We start from the raw sequence: 15,993 nt of genomic DNA, 5'->3' as shown, positions 1-15,993 counted from the left end.
AGGCATATATTTGAATATCTTCAAAATGAGGGAAAATCATGACAGTTTTACACAGGACACACAGCAGACTTAAAACCTCCAATCTCATCTAGGAAAAAGTGAAATGGACTTGGGGCAGCTGGGTGGCTCAGTGGATGAGAGCCAGGCCTGGACATGAGAGGTGCTGGATTCAAATCTGGCCTCAGACACTTCCTAGCTTTGTGACTCTGGGCAAGTCACCTAACCCCAATTGCCTAGTCCTTACCACTCTTCTGATATTGGAACCAATATTTAGGATTCTTCTAAGCTGGAAAGAAGGAGAGAGAGAGAGAAGGAGAGGAAGAGGAGGAGGAGAGACAGAGAGACTCAGTGGGGACTCAATGGCAGCATAAAGAAAAAAAATATTTAAAAAGTATTTTTTTCCAACCTTCCATGACCTCCAGAGAAATAAATGTGGACCCTACTGTTTGTATCCTGGGTTGAAAAGGAAGAGCAAGGAAATGCTTTCAGATTCACTGAGAAGTAATAATAATAATAATAATTTTGTTGTTGAGTCATTTTTCAGTCATGTCTGAATCTTTATGACTCCATTTGGGATTTTTCTGGGCAAAGATAATGGAGGGGTTTGCTATTTCTTTTTCCAGCTGATTTGATAGATGAGGAAACGGAGGCAAACAGAATTCAGTGACTTTCTGAGAGTCACACAGTAAATATTTGAGACCAGGTTTGAATTGACTCCAGGTTCAGTGCTCTGTCCACTATGCCACCTGGCTGTCTTGATAATAACAATAATAACTAACATAGAAAAAAAACAACAAACCCTTACCTTTTGTCTTAGAATCAATACTGGGTATCAGTTCCAAGGCAGAAGGGCACTAAGGGTTAGGCAATGAGGCTTAAATTGACTTGCCCAGAGTCACACGGATAGGAAGTATCTGAGGCCAGATTTAAATCTAGAACCCGTTGTCTCCACACCTGGCTCTCAATCCACTGAGCCACTTAACTGGCCCCATAACTAACATTTATTATTTATACTATGAGCTAGGAAATGTGCTAAGTGATTTCAGATCATTATCTCATTTGACCATCACACCAACCTTGAAATGGAAGTGTCCTTATCCCCATTTAACAGAGGAGGAAACTGAGGCAAACATAGGTTAAGTGACTTGTCTAGGGTCATACAGCTTATACATTTCTGTGGCTGGAAATGGACTCAGATATTCTTGACTCCAGGTTATTAGTTTTATTTACAGCACCATCTAGCTACCCATTTTGTGAAACTGTTTTCTGAAATGCCTTTTTTGGTGTTCTCTGTTCCCCATGCCTAGAATAAAAATGTTTCTTCACTCTGTTTATACTTATATTTGGATTCTTTCAAGACTCAACTCTAGTACCATCTCCTATGCTGAATCCTTGACTGATTTTCATCATTTGCTAGTATCCTTCTCCCCAAATTACCTTTATTTAATTTTGTAAATATTCGAAATATTCTTATATGTGTACATGTTGTCTTCTCCATTAGAATGTTAAGATCCTTTAGGGCAGGGACTTCCCCTTTTATTTTTGTATCAGAGCACCTAGTGTATAGCATACAGTAGATAGTCAATAAATGTTTATTGATAGATTAAATGGTTGTTTTGGTTACCTGATTTCCATTTCAACCAAAAATGTATTTTCCAATGGAATTAAATATACTTGAATGTTGAAATAAAAATGAACATGGAAAATAAGAATTAAACTTTGACCCAACAAACAAACATTATAAATCACCTTTATTAGAAAGGACTTTCACATGTGAAATTTTATTGTTGTTTGGTTGTTTCAGTTGTGTTTAATTCTTCACAACTCCATTTGGGGTTTTCTTGGCTAAGATCCTGGAGTGGTTTGCCATTTCCTTCTCCAGCTCATTGAGTTAACTGAGGCAAACAGGGTTAAGTGACTTGCCCAGGGTCACGTGATTTGAACTCAGAAAGACGAGTCTTTCTGATTCCAGGCTCTACACGACCCTCTGTACCACTTAGCTGCCCACTCACTTATGAAATACTGCTTGATAATTCACAATTTTAAAAAGTACCCTTTGATGGTCAGAGCTATACATTGGCAAAGGAGAAAGTCTCACTTGGAAGCCAATGAAGCAGCCAATGGATTGAAATGTTCTACAAGGGTGTTTTTCTTTGTCAACAAGCACTTATTTAATATTCACAGTTTGTACAACATTGTAGTGAAGTGCTAAGTGAAAAAAATCAGAGAGCAGTGCTAATTTGACAGATTCAGCTTTTATGGAGGGGTCTGGAACTGTGGTTTCATGAATGTAGAGAACCGTGGCACAGGGACTCCCTCTGTCTTCCAAAGCAGGCTGGGAATTGCTCTACAACTTAAGGTCTTAAAGCAGTGGTGTCAAACAGAGAAGCCACTTCCAACCAAAACACATACAGACATTATCTGTGTTGTACTGTATTTTTATTTATTTTATTAAAATATTTCCCATTGCATTTTCATATGGTCTGGGTCTCACTCAGGAGTTTTGCTGAGGCACAGGCTATGTTTGATACCTCTGGTTGGAGGTATCACTGCTGGAGGGCAGTGAAAGGGTGAGTGATGATCAGCACATGTCAAAGTCTTCTTGATTTCTCCTGGGTTCAAATCTGGCCTTAGACACATCCTAGCTGTGTGACCCTGGGCAAGTCACTTAACCCCAATTGCCTAGCCCTTACTGATCCTCTAGCCTTGGAACCAAAACTTATTATCAATTCTAAGACAGAAGGTAAAGATTAAAAACACAATTTATTGACTTCAAGGCTGGCTCTTTATACTCTATACCAAGGATCCACAAACTATGGTTAGCAGGCTAAATCTGGTCCTCTGTCTGTTTTTATACATTCTATGAGCTGAGGGTGGCTTTAATAATTTTAAATCCAATAAAATTTTATTTCAAAATGTAAAAACCATTCTCAGCTCACGGACAGTACAAAAACAGGTGGTTGGCCTGAGGACTGCAGTTTGACAGCCCTTATACTCTATCATGCCAATATGCTGAAAGGAAAAATGAGCAGTGTTTAAGGAATTTGGAGACTCTTTTCCCTGGGCTAAATTGTCTATTTCTTTTTGTTCCTTGATACATTACTAGGCTCACTATTCTCTCTACCCTCTCTTCTTCCTATCTTTTGGGGGTAATTGATCTTTTGCGATTCCAATTATCATCAGTGGCTACCGGGATGGAGGAAGCAACAATCGTAGGCACATCTTGAGTAGGAGGGAAGACGTGAAATGCCACCTTTTTTTATTCCCAGATAATGAAAACAAGGTTTATGTTTTTTCTCACAAACAACTTGAGTTGAAGAAGAGAAACTAGAATCACACTCTAGCAGAGGACTTTTTCATGTTTATAGGACAAATTCTCAGTGAGCTGTTTTTGTTTTTTTTTTTTTACAGAAAATGCTAACAGGACTTACTCTTATGGCATCCTAAACTATCTATTAGAACCAAAAATACAAAGAAAAATCAGAAGAGAAGGATGAGATTTGGCTAAATAGGCAAGAAGTATATGAAAAAGGTGATAAAATGTAAGAAAATGGGAGAAAAAAGTGAAAGAAGGATATACAATGTGGAAAAACACATCCATCAGTGAATAAAACATCCTCTTTTGACTCAGTTAACTTCAGCCCCCAAATCAAAAAGGATAGGAATAAGGCATTTGGGAAGAAGCCATTCCTCAAGAATGATAAAGAATAACTCTTCTAGAGTTACATCAGGAAATGAATTCTATAACTGGTGTTTTGGGGTTGTGATTGAATAGTTCTATAGCCATGTCTCATCCAATGTCCATATGGGTCCATTAAAAAGGAAACAGTTTTTCTTAGTGAGACAAAGGAATCCTCCTGTTTGGCAGTTGCTGAAAACAGTGCTGGGATTGCTCTTTTCACTGGCAGCAAAATTTAATTCCCACTACCTTTTCCAAAAAAGGCAATCACTTAAATTGGGTATAGTAAAAATAAAAATAGGATTTGGGAGTCTTCCCTTATGTGACTGTCTCAGTCCTTAGCTGTTCCTCTCTAGCTCCATAATGTTATATACAAAATGCTGTTGAGTGTTATAATCCAGATTTTCTATGAGTAAGAAAATGTACATGGATAACTGCCCTCAGATGGAGAATTTGCAGGAATAAAATGACCAAAATTTATTTTCAGGTCTGATGATCAACAACTGATGTTAATAATTAAAGTCTAGTGACATTAGGTTTAGAATGAAATGTACATAGTGCTCATCAATGCATACACATATATGTATATGTGTATAATAGAACCCCCTCCACAGGGGTTCATATATGATGTTGATCAATAAAAAGGTACTCCAGTCTAACAACACCAAAGAGTGGTTATGGAAGTAGTTCTACCCTGTGTGTGTGTGTGTGTGTGTTTGGGGTGGTAGTTGTAGGGATGGGGGGGCATGTGCTCTATACAAATTGAACAAGTTACTTTTAACATTTAACAACATGTTCAAATGTTTATCTCTCTGATTAGAACAGAAATATTTCCCAGGACAATCTCTTGCCTAAAGTCAAACATGCATCTTTGAGGACTAGGAACATAATAGCTTTTAAGAAAAAAAATTCTTCTAAACTTTAGAAAACAGAGCAGCCATGGGAACTCCTTTGGTCTTTCTCACATGTGCGCGGGCGCACACACACACACACACACACACACACACATACACACACACACCTCTGGAAGGGAGGAAAAAGCAATTATGTTGTTACAAGTCTGCAATGATGCATAACATCTACTAGCATGTCTGAGTTAAAAATAGCATTTTTTCTTACCTGGAGTTCCTGGGGTTGCAGATTGAATGGATAGAAAAACAAATAAAAGGTCTATTTAAAATGATTATATTGAAGAAATCAGAAAACTCAAAAGCATCTGTCCTAGTATTATCACAACAGAAACTAATAGGACCAGTAATAATTTACTTTAGTAGACTCATCTTTAAAAAAAGAAAAGTAAGGTTCAAGATGTATTAACCCCAGATGGGAAAGTCAGTATCAGACAACAGAAAATCATAGCTTAGGATGAGTGGAGGATATAATTTGTAGTGACCTGTTTGGCAAACTATAGCTTTCTATTTCTATGATAATTTTGGAGTTCCTAACACTGTTTTATTCAGAATACTTAAATTTCTATTGGTGAGAAAATTGCTTCGCTACCTCACAGAAAAATGTATAAGTGTCATCAGCTGGTGAAATGCGTCATCACTTAATGTTGCTACCAGGGTTAAAAATGCTTGTGGTTCATGATCTGTTTACTGCTGAGGGATAAGTATTTCAGTAGACACAGCAGCTTTGAAAGACTTAAAAAAGTAGAAGATTCAAGGGTAAATTCCAGTTGCAGCTATCTAACCTCATGACTTAACAAAAGTCTGAAATGAGAGTCTTCAACTTGGGAACAAGGTAGAAAAAACAGGACAAAATTGGGGGGGGTCTTTATTTATGGGCAATTTTGGTCTTGATAAATAGCTAGATATGAAAAGGACACACTTGAGCAGCCTTCCCCCTCTTGGAGGTCTCAAGTCAGGAGGCACTAAAAGCATTATGTTTATAATTCCATTATTATTTTATTGAGAAATATTTAAATACTCCCCCCCCCAGATTTATTTGATTTGTGAGTATACCAACTATTTCTATACTCCCTGTGATTTCCTGTAAAACACCAACAAACATGGGATTAGAAGTTCATTTAGATTTTTTTTTCATTGCCTAGAAGAACAGAGGGAGAGAAAGGAAAGTACAGCACTCACTATTTACTTGCCCTGATATATGGGTTTAACAGTACTTAAAATTCCAGGGATGGGCTACTCAGGTTCTCCTCATAACTTTGGCAAAGATTAAATTTCATTTGGTGCCCTGAAATGTCTGAGTGTACTCCCTCATACCATCAACACCAGGAACCATTCATGCTGAGACATCTCACAATGTTTTTTCTTGACTGAAAACAGAATTATGTGCTTCTATTATCTGGCCTCATTGATTCCCCTTACATCTGCATTTTCCTCTTCTATTTTCACTTTTAAAATGAGGAAGGATTGAATTCTAGCAAATCTTAAAACTGTAAGCAGGATACGAGCAAATAATCTCTAATTCTTTTTTTTTTTTTAAAACCCTTACCTTCTATCTTGGAATCAATACTGTGTATTGGTTCCAAGGCAGAAGAGTGGTAAGGGCTAGGCAATGGGGGTCAAGTGACTTGCCCAGGGTCACACAGCTGGGAAGTGTCTGAGGCCAAATTTGAACCTAGGACCTCCTGTCTCTAGGCTTAGCTCTCAGTCCACTGAGCTACCCAGTTGCCCCTCAAATAATCTCTAACTGTTCATCAGAAGCAGAGCATAACTGATCCCCAATACTGCCTACAGTTCTGAAGGCTCAGATAATCTTTGAAAATGACAAATATAGTTTTAGTATGTCTCAAACTAATTAAAAAACTAACCCCATTGACTTGAAATTGTCACTTTTCATAGGTATGGATAAATTCTATAGAACATGAAAACGTGCAAATCAAATCTCAACTTTATTTTAAAGATGCCTGCAAGACAATTTCTTTGAACTGTTTAAAAATTGCGCTTAATGAGGTTACTTTTAAAGAAACTACGACTCTATTAATGTCCTTTTTCTTGAAACAGCATACTTCACATACTATTTAGATTGTGATTTTGGATTAAAAGTGAAAGGCATGCAACATTTCTACTAGATCAACAATAATTTCAGTGGGAAAAAAAGACATACATTTGTTTGAGAGAAATAAGAAAACACTCAAAATGTGACCACTTGTTCTTTCTCTATTTTTCACAGCAAGGTCAGAATCTCAAATATCTAAACAATAAGAGAATCTCTTGAAGGTTCATTTTTGCTCATAAACTAGTATAATTTTTTGTGAAATCAAAATACGGTGATATAAATGAAAGACATGGAGGTCCTGGATAAGGAGAAGCATCCCTGTGGTCTGAAGATTCATGTTAAAACTTTCTTAAATATTTGAGCCTTAAAACTGTCATGTAGGTTTATTGTTAGCAAACTGTCTGCACTTCCTTAAACTTATCATTGATATGGGCTGGTAGCTAGTTTACACCTACTGATTTCTGTCAATTGTTCTTTTAATTTAAATCTCACTCCTTTGCTATTCCATAGGACTTTTGAGCATTGGTTTAGATAAGCTGCAATTTGTCTTTCTTGCATATCAAATTTCGATTTGTAATCCAATCTCTCTGTGTCTCAACTTCATTTGTAAAATGAGGAAGGGGAGCGCGTCTCAGATGGATCCTTTTTGCTTGGCATCTACAATCCTATGATTTGGGATTTGGATAAAGGGCCTTATAATTTCCAGTGAAATTATATAACTAGCTATAACGGATCTAGCAGCCACTTTATTTTAATTGTATTTGCTTTTTTAGAAGCTTGATAACTCTGAGATCATGATTGGCAGAAGGAAGCCAGGGTGGTCTGATCTCTTCTTCATGGAGTCCAAGGTAGAGTATGGCATGGCCAAGCCAACAGATTCCTTGTGCTTGTTTTATATTAATTTTTTATTTATTCAGAACCATCTCAATCTTTGATGACCTGTACTGATGAACATGTCTCAGGAAAAGCCCTTGTATGACTGTTTTGAGGCCATGGTGATTCTGTACAGATCTACTGACAACTGTGAAGTTAATACATAATACATTGCCTAATGTATTATGATATCCAAAGCAAGCTGTTGAAGAAGCTTTGCCAAATATTATCATAGTACACAACCAATTTAGGACTTTAATAGTTTGTCTATGGGCTAGAGTCAGTGAGACCAGGGAAAAGGCATCCCCTAGCCCAGTAGCTATATAGCTAAGGTTCTGTCATTCTCCTTCCCTCACACAAAAGTGTTAGGTTTGGGACCATGGAAGAGAGGAAGAAACAGGCTTCTCAAAGGAAACCAGTTCCTGGTTGTGGCAAGATTTCCCTCTACTGGCCCAGGCTTCTTGCTCAGTCTGGGGAAGGTGGGGAATGGAAGGGAATGATCACCTCATCCCTTGACCATGATTTGTATTGACTTGCCAGATATAGGGTATCTTTGGGTATGACATTCTTTTAGATGAAGAAGGGTGGTGGACCACACACAACAAAACTTGTTGGGCCTGAGGGCTAAGAGCTATAATAAGTTCTAAAAGTGGACCTCCAATTTAATTGCTTTAAATATCAGATGGTCAGATGGTCGTAGGCTTGAATTTCTGAATAACAAAGATCAGAATGCAGAGGGCCAGTGTTTAAAAAAAGAAAAAAAAAAGCAAAGCAAAAGTCTCACATGTATGTCAATTTTGCCAGCCTAGAAAGTTATTTATTTCCCCATCTGGATAAATTGCTTAGAAAAGAAAAATAAAAGAGGGAAAAAAGAGAAAACTTCTTTTTTTTTTCAACCTTTCCTCATTAAAGAAATGCTCAATTAAAAAAAAAATCTGACTGAAAATAGAAAGCATCTGAGGACAGTAGTCATCATCTAATAATCACTCAAAAGCTGTTGTTTTTTAACCTGTTGAAACTTGAATTCAGGTGTCTGTATTGATGAAAAGAAAAAAACTGACAATAGTTCTAACACCTAAAGCAGAAAGATGGTTCTGGGAGCTAATACTAAAACCAAAACAAACCCAAACAATCCAGAACACCAGGGGCTCTGACTTCATGTTTTGGCATGTAAGGACTGAATTGGCTGAATTAGAACAAATGCTTAGAATTTTTTCCTTAAGGGCCTGGGCATTCACAGAATTGCAGTGCTAGGAGCCTGGAGCATTTGAAAGACCATCCTGTGAGCTGATTTAGAATTTAAATGTTTCCTGAGTTTTTCTTTAAAAATAGTCCACCTCTGGGCAGCACAAACTTAGCCCTTTCTGTTCTCACTGAAGCTTTAGTCTTTGCCATATATATAGGAATAATTTGGCAGTTGTCAGTGCTGGCTCAGACAGAAGCTAGGGAGTGGCAACTTTTTGCCAATGCTCAGCTGTGGCACCAATGCTGTGAATACTTTGGCTTGAATTTAAGTTTATATCTTGGCAGCTTAATTCTCCAGTTACAAAGATCTCCCTATTTCTCAGGTAAGGAAGAGGGGGAAAAGCAAACTGTGCCTTTAGGCAAAGAAAGAGTTGAAGTGGATCATTTTTATGGAGAATATACTGTACCTCTCCATCTTCCAACTCCACATCGAGGAAATCAAAGTCTCTGAAGACTCTAAACTGTTGCTCACTGTTGGTGTCGTCCATGTTCTCCTGCTCTCTGGTGCCGTCTTCAGAAGACACTAGGCTTGTCTGGTGCTCGAGAAGGTCCAGATCTCCACATGAGGAAAAAATCACCTAGGAATCAAAAGATTCCACCTATAAAAATGTTCCTCCCTCCAGTTGTTTCTGTTACTGGAAACTGTAACTGGTTATTCAGAAAACTATTTCCAGTACACACCTAATTCCTTAAATGAGTATTTTTAGCATGTGTTCTTCTCTTATTTGTGTTGGACAGGTTCCTTCAGATTAGACTTTGGCTGCAAATAGGACAACGCTTAAATGTTTAGGTTTAATAATATATTCATGATTCTAAGAGTTACTGTCATACCAGGCAATGTTATTGCAAAATGGACTGCAAGAGCAAAAATTTAACCCATTCAGAAAGGATTAGCTTTTAGCCTGGCACTATAAGATGCCAGAAAATATGACTACACTATTACTAGTACTTAGCAAACACCCAATAAATACTTTCTGAGGGGAATTTTATAGGAACCAAAGCTAATGGTTGTTTACCTTGTAAATATAATAAATGACCCCGATTTAGTCTCAAGTTCTTGCCTCACTGAAGTTGGAAATATTTTTAGATTTTGGTATTTTTACACATCTTAATACAGACTTGCAAATACACCCATATACCACTTGACAAGTCTATGTGTTCCATGAGACTATCCCCCCAAAGGCTAAATACAAGTTATGACAAATGAAGTCCACATTCTTTTCTGCTCAAGCTTTGTAGCTTACTATTTCTTTAATGGAAAAATGGGTAATTATTTATAAAATACATAATAATACAGAGCACATCTCTTAGACAGTAGTTATATATGAAGTGTGCTTTTTGAAATGCCAGAACACCAACATTTTGAATTCTTAATGTACTTTTCTTCCTGGAGACCAAGACTGCTTTTGCCTATTACTTCATTTAAACAAACAGAGCAATTATTAAGTACATACTATGTACCAAGCATTGGGGATACAAATACAAGAAAACAAGATGGTTCTTATTCTTGAGGAGCTTACACTCTAGTTTTGTTGTTGTTGAATTATTTCAGTTGTGTCTCCCCTTTCATAACCCCATTTGGGGTTTTCTTGGCAAAGATCTTGAAATAGTTTGCCATTTCATTCTTCGGTTCATGTTACAGATGAGGAAACTGAGGCAAACAGTTCTTACTTGCCCAAGGTCACATAGCTAGTACATGTCTGAGGTCATATTTGAACTCAGGAAAATGAGTCTTCCTGCCTTCAGGCCTGGCATTCTTTACACTGTTTCTATCAGGAGAAGATGAAAAAAAATATACATGGGAGCTAGAAAGTAATGGGATAGGAAGAGACTACTTGTCCATTGGCTTCCTTTAAATCCCAACTAAAGTCTCACATTCTATAGGAAGTCTTGCAACTCCTCTTCATTCTGGTGCTTTCCCTGGGCTGATCACTTCCTATTTATCCTGTAGATAGCTTGCTTAGTATATATTTGTTTGCATTTTGTCTCTCTCGTAAGCTCCTGCCTTTCCCCTCTTTTTGCATCCCCAGCAATGAGTAGTGCCTGGCACCTAGTAGGTACTTAATACATATCTACTGGTTGATTGAATGATTTAATATTATTGGTGTCTGGTTTTGGCACAAGGCTTGCATATGGAACAATGGAGACAGAGATACTGGGGTTGGGCAAGTCAACAATGATAAAAAGAACTTGGATTTAGGTGTTTAAGTGTGTACTCTTTAGGAGCTTATCCTGGTTCTCTTGAAAGAAAAATCATTGGTTACTGCTGAGGATGCTTCAAGACACAGAATATAAGCCCCTTAAGAACAAGTTATTCCCAGTACCTAAAAATCAGAGTTGCCATTATAGAGAATATTAAAGTCTACCATGAACTTGCTGAAAACTGTCCAGAGGGTTTACATGATAGACAGAAATGTCAACAAATCATTCAGGGCAGAGGTTCTTAACCTGGGGAATGGGAACTTAGAAAAATTATTTGATAACTTCTTTGTTTAATCCTTGCTTTCTATCTTATAATTAATACTGTGTATTGGTTCCAAGGCAGAAGAGCAGTAAGGACTAGGTAATTGGGGTTAAATGATTTGCCCAGAGTCATGTAGTTAGGAAGTATCTGGGGCTAGATTTAAACACAGGACCTCAGGCTTGCTTCTCAATTCACAGAGACATCTAGCTGCTGCTCTCAATAACTTTATTTCAATATATTTAAATCATGAAAATCATATAACTCTGTGAGATGGGTATTAGCAACTTATTCAACAGGTGGGAGCTGAGGATCAGAGAATATAAAGTGGCTTGATCACAGTCATAAAGCTACAAGGCAGGATTCAAACCAAGATTAGCCTGGACTCTGTGTTCAATATTCTTTTTCCCAGACCATTCTCCTTTTGCACTTTGTAGGTGATTATAATTTTTTGCTGGATGAGTGAATGAATGCAGAACACTATGTTAGGCATCTGAGTTGATAAAAAGATGCTGTACCATACAATTCCCACCCCCACAGTACTTGGACAGTCTAGTAGGTGATTTGCAACACATATACAAAATCCCCAAACATGAGTTAATATATTATGAATACATGGAAAGAAATGTAGTCAGATAAGATCTCATAGGGGAAAACTCATTACAAACGAAGGAGATCTGCAAAGGCTTCAATGAAGAGGTGGCATTTGAGAGGGGATTAAAAAGATTTCAAGAAGTGGAAGAACAGAATAAGGGTAAAAGGAAGGCCTTCCAGGTGGGAGAATAACCATAAACCAAGGCAAAGAAATTGGAATGAAGGTGTTCAGTAGGCTATAAGGAAAGGCAAACAGCATTTCAACTTGGGTAGATTCCCTCTACTAGAGAATAGAGTAGGTAGAGGAGAATAATATGATATAAATCTGGAAAGGAAGAGGTGACAGATTGTGGAAGGCTTTGACTGCAGGGTCCAGAGTCAGCAAGACTCATATTCCTGAGTTGAAATCTGTCCTCAGACACTTTCTAGCTGTGTGACTGGGCAAGTCACACGAATCTATTTGCCTCTCAGCTTTTTCATCTGCCAAATGAGCTGGAGAACGAAATGGCAAACCACTCCAGTACCTTAACCAAGAAAACCACAAATGGGTCATGAAGAGTCTGACATGACTGAAAAACAACTGAACTTAAATGTCAGATGAAGTAGTTTGAACTTTAATTGGTAAGCAGTAGGGAGCTACTGAAGGGTTCTGAGTCGAGGAATTGTATAACTTTATGAATAAGGAAGAGTAATCTGACAGGGTTGTGATAGACTGGAGGTGGCGAGACCAGTTCCTATAATAGTCTAGGTAGGTGGAAGTGAAGTACTGCTCTAATCAATCAGAACAAAAGGAGGAGATAGAAATGGGCACTACTATACACACAGAATCCCCTGGGCTTGACAACTGATAGAATGAAAAAGGTGAGGCCAAGGGAAAATCAAAGATGATTGTGAGGTTTGGAGCCTGGATAACTGGATCTTTTCTTTATATTTCTCTCCAGAGTACCTGGTATATAATTGATGCTCAATAGATGCTTGCTGACTGACTGATAGGTTAGGATGATGATGGTGTCACTGATAGAAATAATGAAGTCAGAAGTGGGAATGGGTTTTTAAAAATAAAAGATAATACACTTATTTTGAGATATTTCAATTTTGAGACGACCATGGGACATCCAAATGGAGATGTCATGTAGGTATTTAGAGATGTGGGTCTGGAACTCAGGAGAAAATACAGAGATGGAGATAAAGAGGCATTTCAAAGAAGTCATAGTTGAATTCATGGGAATGAATGAGTTTGTCAAGGGAGAGAAGAGAAGGGAGCCAAGGAAAGAACTTGGGAATACCAGTATTAATAGGTCATGAAGAAGAACCTTGAAAGGATGCAAAGAAAGGACAGTTTATAGAGGTAGGAGAATAAGGAGACTGAGGTGTCTTAAAAGCTAAGAGAAGAGAGTATATCTTGGAGGGAATGAAGTCAGTAGAGTGGGAAAAGCATTGGCTTTAGAGTCAGTCAATTTGACTTTAGTATTATTCGGCACTTCTGTAACCTAGGGCAAGTGCCCCCACCTCTCTCTGGGCCTTAGTTTTGAAAATGGACTAACTACATAGTGTCCACAATTCTTTTCTGACCTAAAGTTTTGATACATGATAAAGTATTAGATGCTTCAGAGAGGCAAAGCAGGATGGGAATGGAGAAATAGCTTTTGGAATTGGTTCTAAGTAGGTCATTGATGACCTTTGAGAGATAAATTTTAATAGGAAAGTAAGCATAGAAACTATATTGCAAGGAGCTGAGAAGAAAGAATGGGTATGAGGATTATACAGAGACAATCTGGTTTAGCCTACTTTTTAAAAAGACGTTTGGTAATGAAAAAGAGAAAAAGAATGGCATCTAGATGGGATAGAAGGAACAAGAAAAGCTTTTAAGGTAATGCTTGCTGAATGAAAAAATTACAGAGAATTTATATTAATATTTGTAGATATATAAATATCTACCTAGTCAATATAAATATATTAATATAAAAGGAATACTCTATTGACTCACTTATTTTTAAAGATTGTATATTAGGGGTAAAAGATATGGCATAGGGCTGCATGCTTTGTGTAGTATTAATTCTAGTGGGAGCAGAGATTATGAACATTTTGTGGATAATTATTTAAAAATAGGAATGTGTATATGCATATATATATATATATATATATATATATATATATATGGCATTCTCTTTGCCTTGATGAAGAGTTTAATGAGCTTGTGAAATTAGAATTGGGAACCTATCCCCATTGAGATGGGAAAGTTGGAGATGCTATTTACCATCTTTGGTTATTTTGGAAATAAGGCAGATTAAAAACAGTAGTTTGGTGGTGAAAGGCTATAAGAGTTACCATCTAGTGATTATATCAGGCAGAGGACTTGGATTGTGATCAGTGTCTAAATTATATCAAATCCCCCTTGTTGTTCAGTGCCAAAAAAAAATATTGAAGAAAGACTTACTGAAGGATTTTTGCTCAACCCCACTTCTTGGCCACACAGAGTAAGTACATGAACCAACTTCTCCTTTGTCCTTTTCTGAAAAACAAACAGGTAAAGACTTTTATCAAAGGATTACACATTCCAAGTCACTCTCTTTCCCCAAAGAAAACTGACCCCAGAGCTCTTCAAATCAGAGCCTAAAATTTCCCCTTGAAAATTTATTTGTTTAGTAACTCTTGACATCACTAGATTTGTCCCTATGCCTGGCCCTCTCAATCCACTGAGCCACCCAGCTGCCCCCAACCAGCAGTCTTTAATACCATCTTGTGTTCCTTCTCAGAAATGGCTTCAGTTTGTCTCTAGTCTCATCTTAGAGCCAGAAGACTATCTTTAACAATTAAAGAGCATGGTCCTGATTTATAAAGAGTGGTGCTATCCAGTGAATTGGATTAAGCCCCACTCACCTCTTGGATGCCCAGTGGCATGAGTTTGGGACTGATATATTGACAGTTTTTAGGTCATGATGGTACTAAAATGATTCAGCCAACTTCCCCTCTGGGACACTGGCTCAGATGTTCTCCAGAAGCTCCCTCCCAGGTGGATGTGCAAGGTCTACCTGAGAATACTGAGGTCTTTTCCAGCTCACAGGAACAAGGACATTGGAGTTGGAACCTGATGAAGTAGAGGATGTGCTTCGAGTGACCGCCATGGCCCTAGGTTTTCCGTCTCGACCAGAAGAACTCTGTAGTTCATCATAACGCCTCCCAATGATGGGGGTCTTAAGAGAAAGAACATACACAATAAATGAAAACACACATACAATTTAGAAAAGTTAAAGGAAGAAAATTGTGTTATTTACCATCCTACCTAAAAAATACCCAATAGTTCTGCTCCTGGGCCCTTAAGAGTAGCTTTTTTAATATTCTGCTCACTAATATGAGAATATGCACCTTCGGTGCAATGACACAGATGATCACTCCTCTTAATCTTTTATTGATTATCATTCCTCACCCCTCCAACAAAAAAAGACATTCTCTGGAGGTCGGACATTCTAAAGGTCAGCATCTCTTTACTTAACTAGATTTGTTCTAGGATAAAATATACATAGTACATGTTATGGGATTGCACTTTAAAAAGCCTTTCCATTTTGGTAGAATTGACCAGAACTTGGGGTTTTGCTGACACTACTTTTGAGAGTTCAGGGTCAAATCTATGACACAGTGAGAGATCCTAGGGTGACAGAGACTTTGGGCTTGAATTTGAAAATTAGACCTGAAAAGGTCACCATTCCAGTTTGGCTCTTTTCTTTCGGAAGTGTATATTTTTATGAAATGTCTGCTCGGTTATTTAGGCACATTTTTTTCATGTTTCCTGCCCTCTTTAAGAAATGAATTCAAACCTTATTGCTCTTCCTTTAGTATTCACTACAAAACACTAGAATAGGCTGGATCAAAAACTCATGTGGGAAGACACAGGTGGCCAGTTTTTAGGTGTTAAAGCTCAAAAAATTCATGACTATTAGAATAAGAAATACTGTCCCCTTTTATCTCTTGCCTGGTTGAATTAAGCATTTACTAAAGCATCTACTATATGTTCTAGGGACTGTGCTTTAGGCATTAAAAATGTAACAGCTTTCTCTCCAGAAGCATACAGTTGAATGGGAGAAGTTAATTTGTATAAATATGCATATGTATGTATATATGAATGTATAGGTAGCGAGATGGCACAGTGGATAGAGTGCCTGGCCTGAAATCAGGAAGA

General features: G+C 37.6%; 1 protein-coding gene across 10 annotated transcripts in view; it reads right to left on the bottom strand.

The window, feature by feature from the left end:
* FRY (FRY microtubule binding protein) overlaps positions 1–15,993 on the bottom strand; it is a 502,970-nt gene that overhangs the window by 38,248 nt on the left and 448,729 nt on the right. For all 10 annotated transcript variants that reach the window (XM_056825142.1, XM_056825138.1, XM_056825143.1 and 7 more), the window contains 3 exons: positions 14,849–15,010; positions 14,254–14,328; positions 9,169–9,339 (listed from right to left, as the gene is read on the bottom strand). In XM_056825142.1, the coding sequence (XP_056681120.1) occupies positions 9,169–9,339; positions 14,254–14,328; positions 14,849–15,010 (408 nt within the window). The remainder of the gene's footprint in view (positions 1–9,168; positions 9,340–14,253; positions 14,329–14,848; positions 15,011–15,993) is intronic.

The sequence above is a fragment of the Monodelphis domestica genome, chromosome 4 (assembly GCF_027887165.1).
Source record: "Monodelphis domestica isolate mMonDom1 chromosome 4, mMonDom1.pri, whole genome shotgun sequence".
Classification (NCBI taxonomy): Eukaryota; Metazoa; Chordata; class Mammalia; order Didelphimorphia; family Didelphidae; genus Monodelphis; species Monodelphis domestica.
Note: the sequence above shows the minus strand (reverse complement) of the source record. Positions and strands in the feature narration are given on the sequence as shown.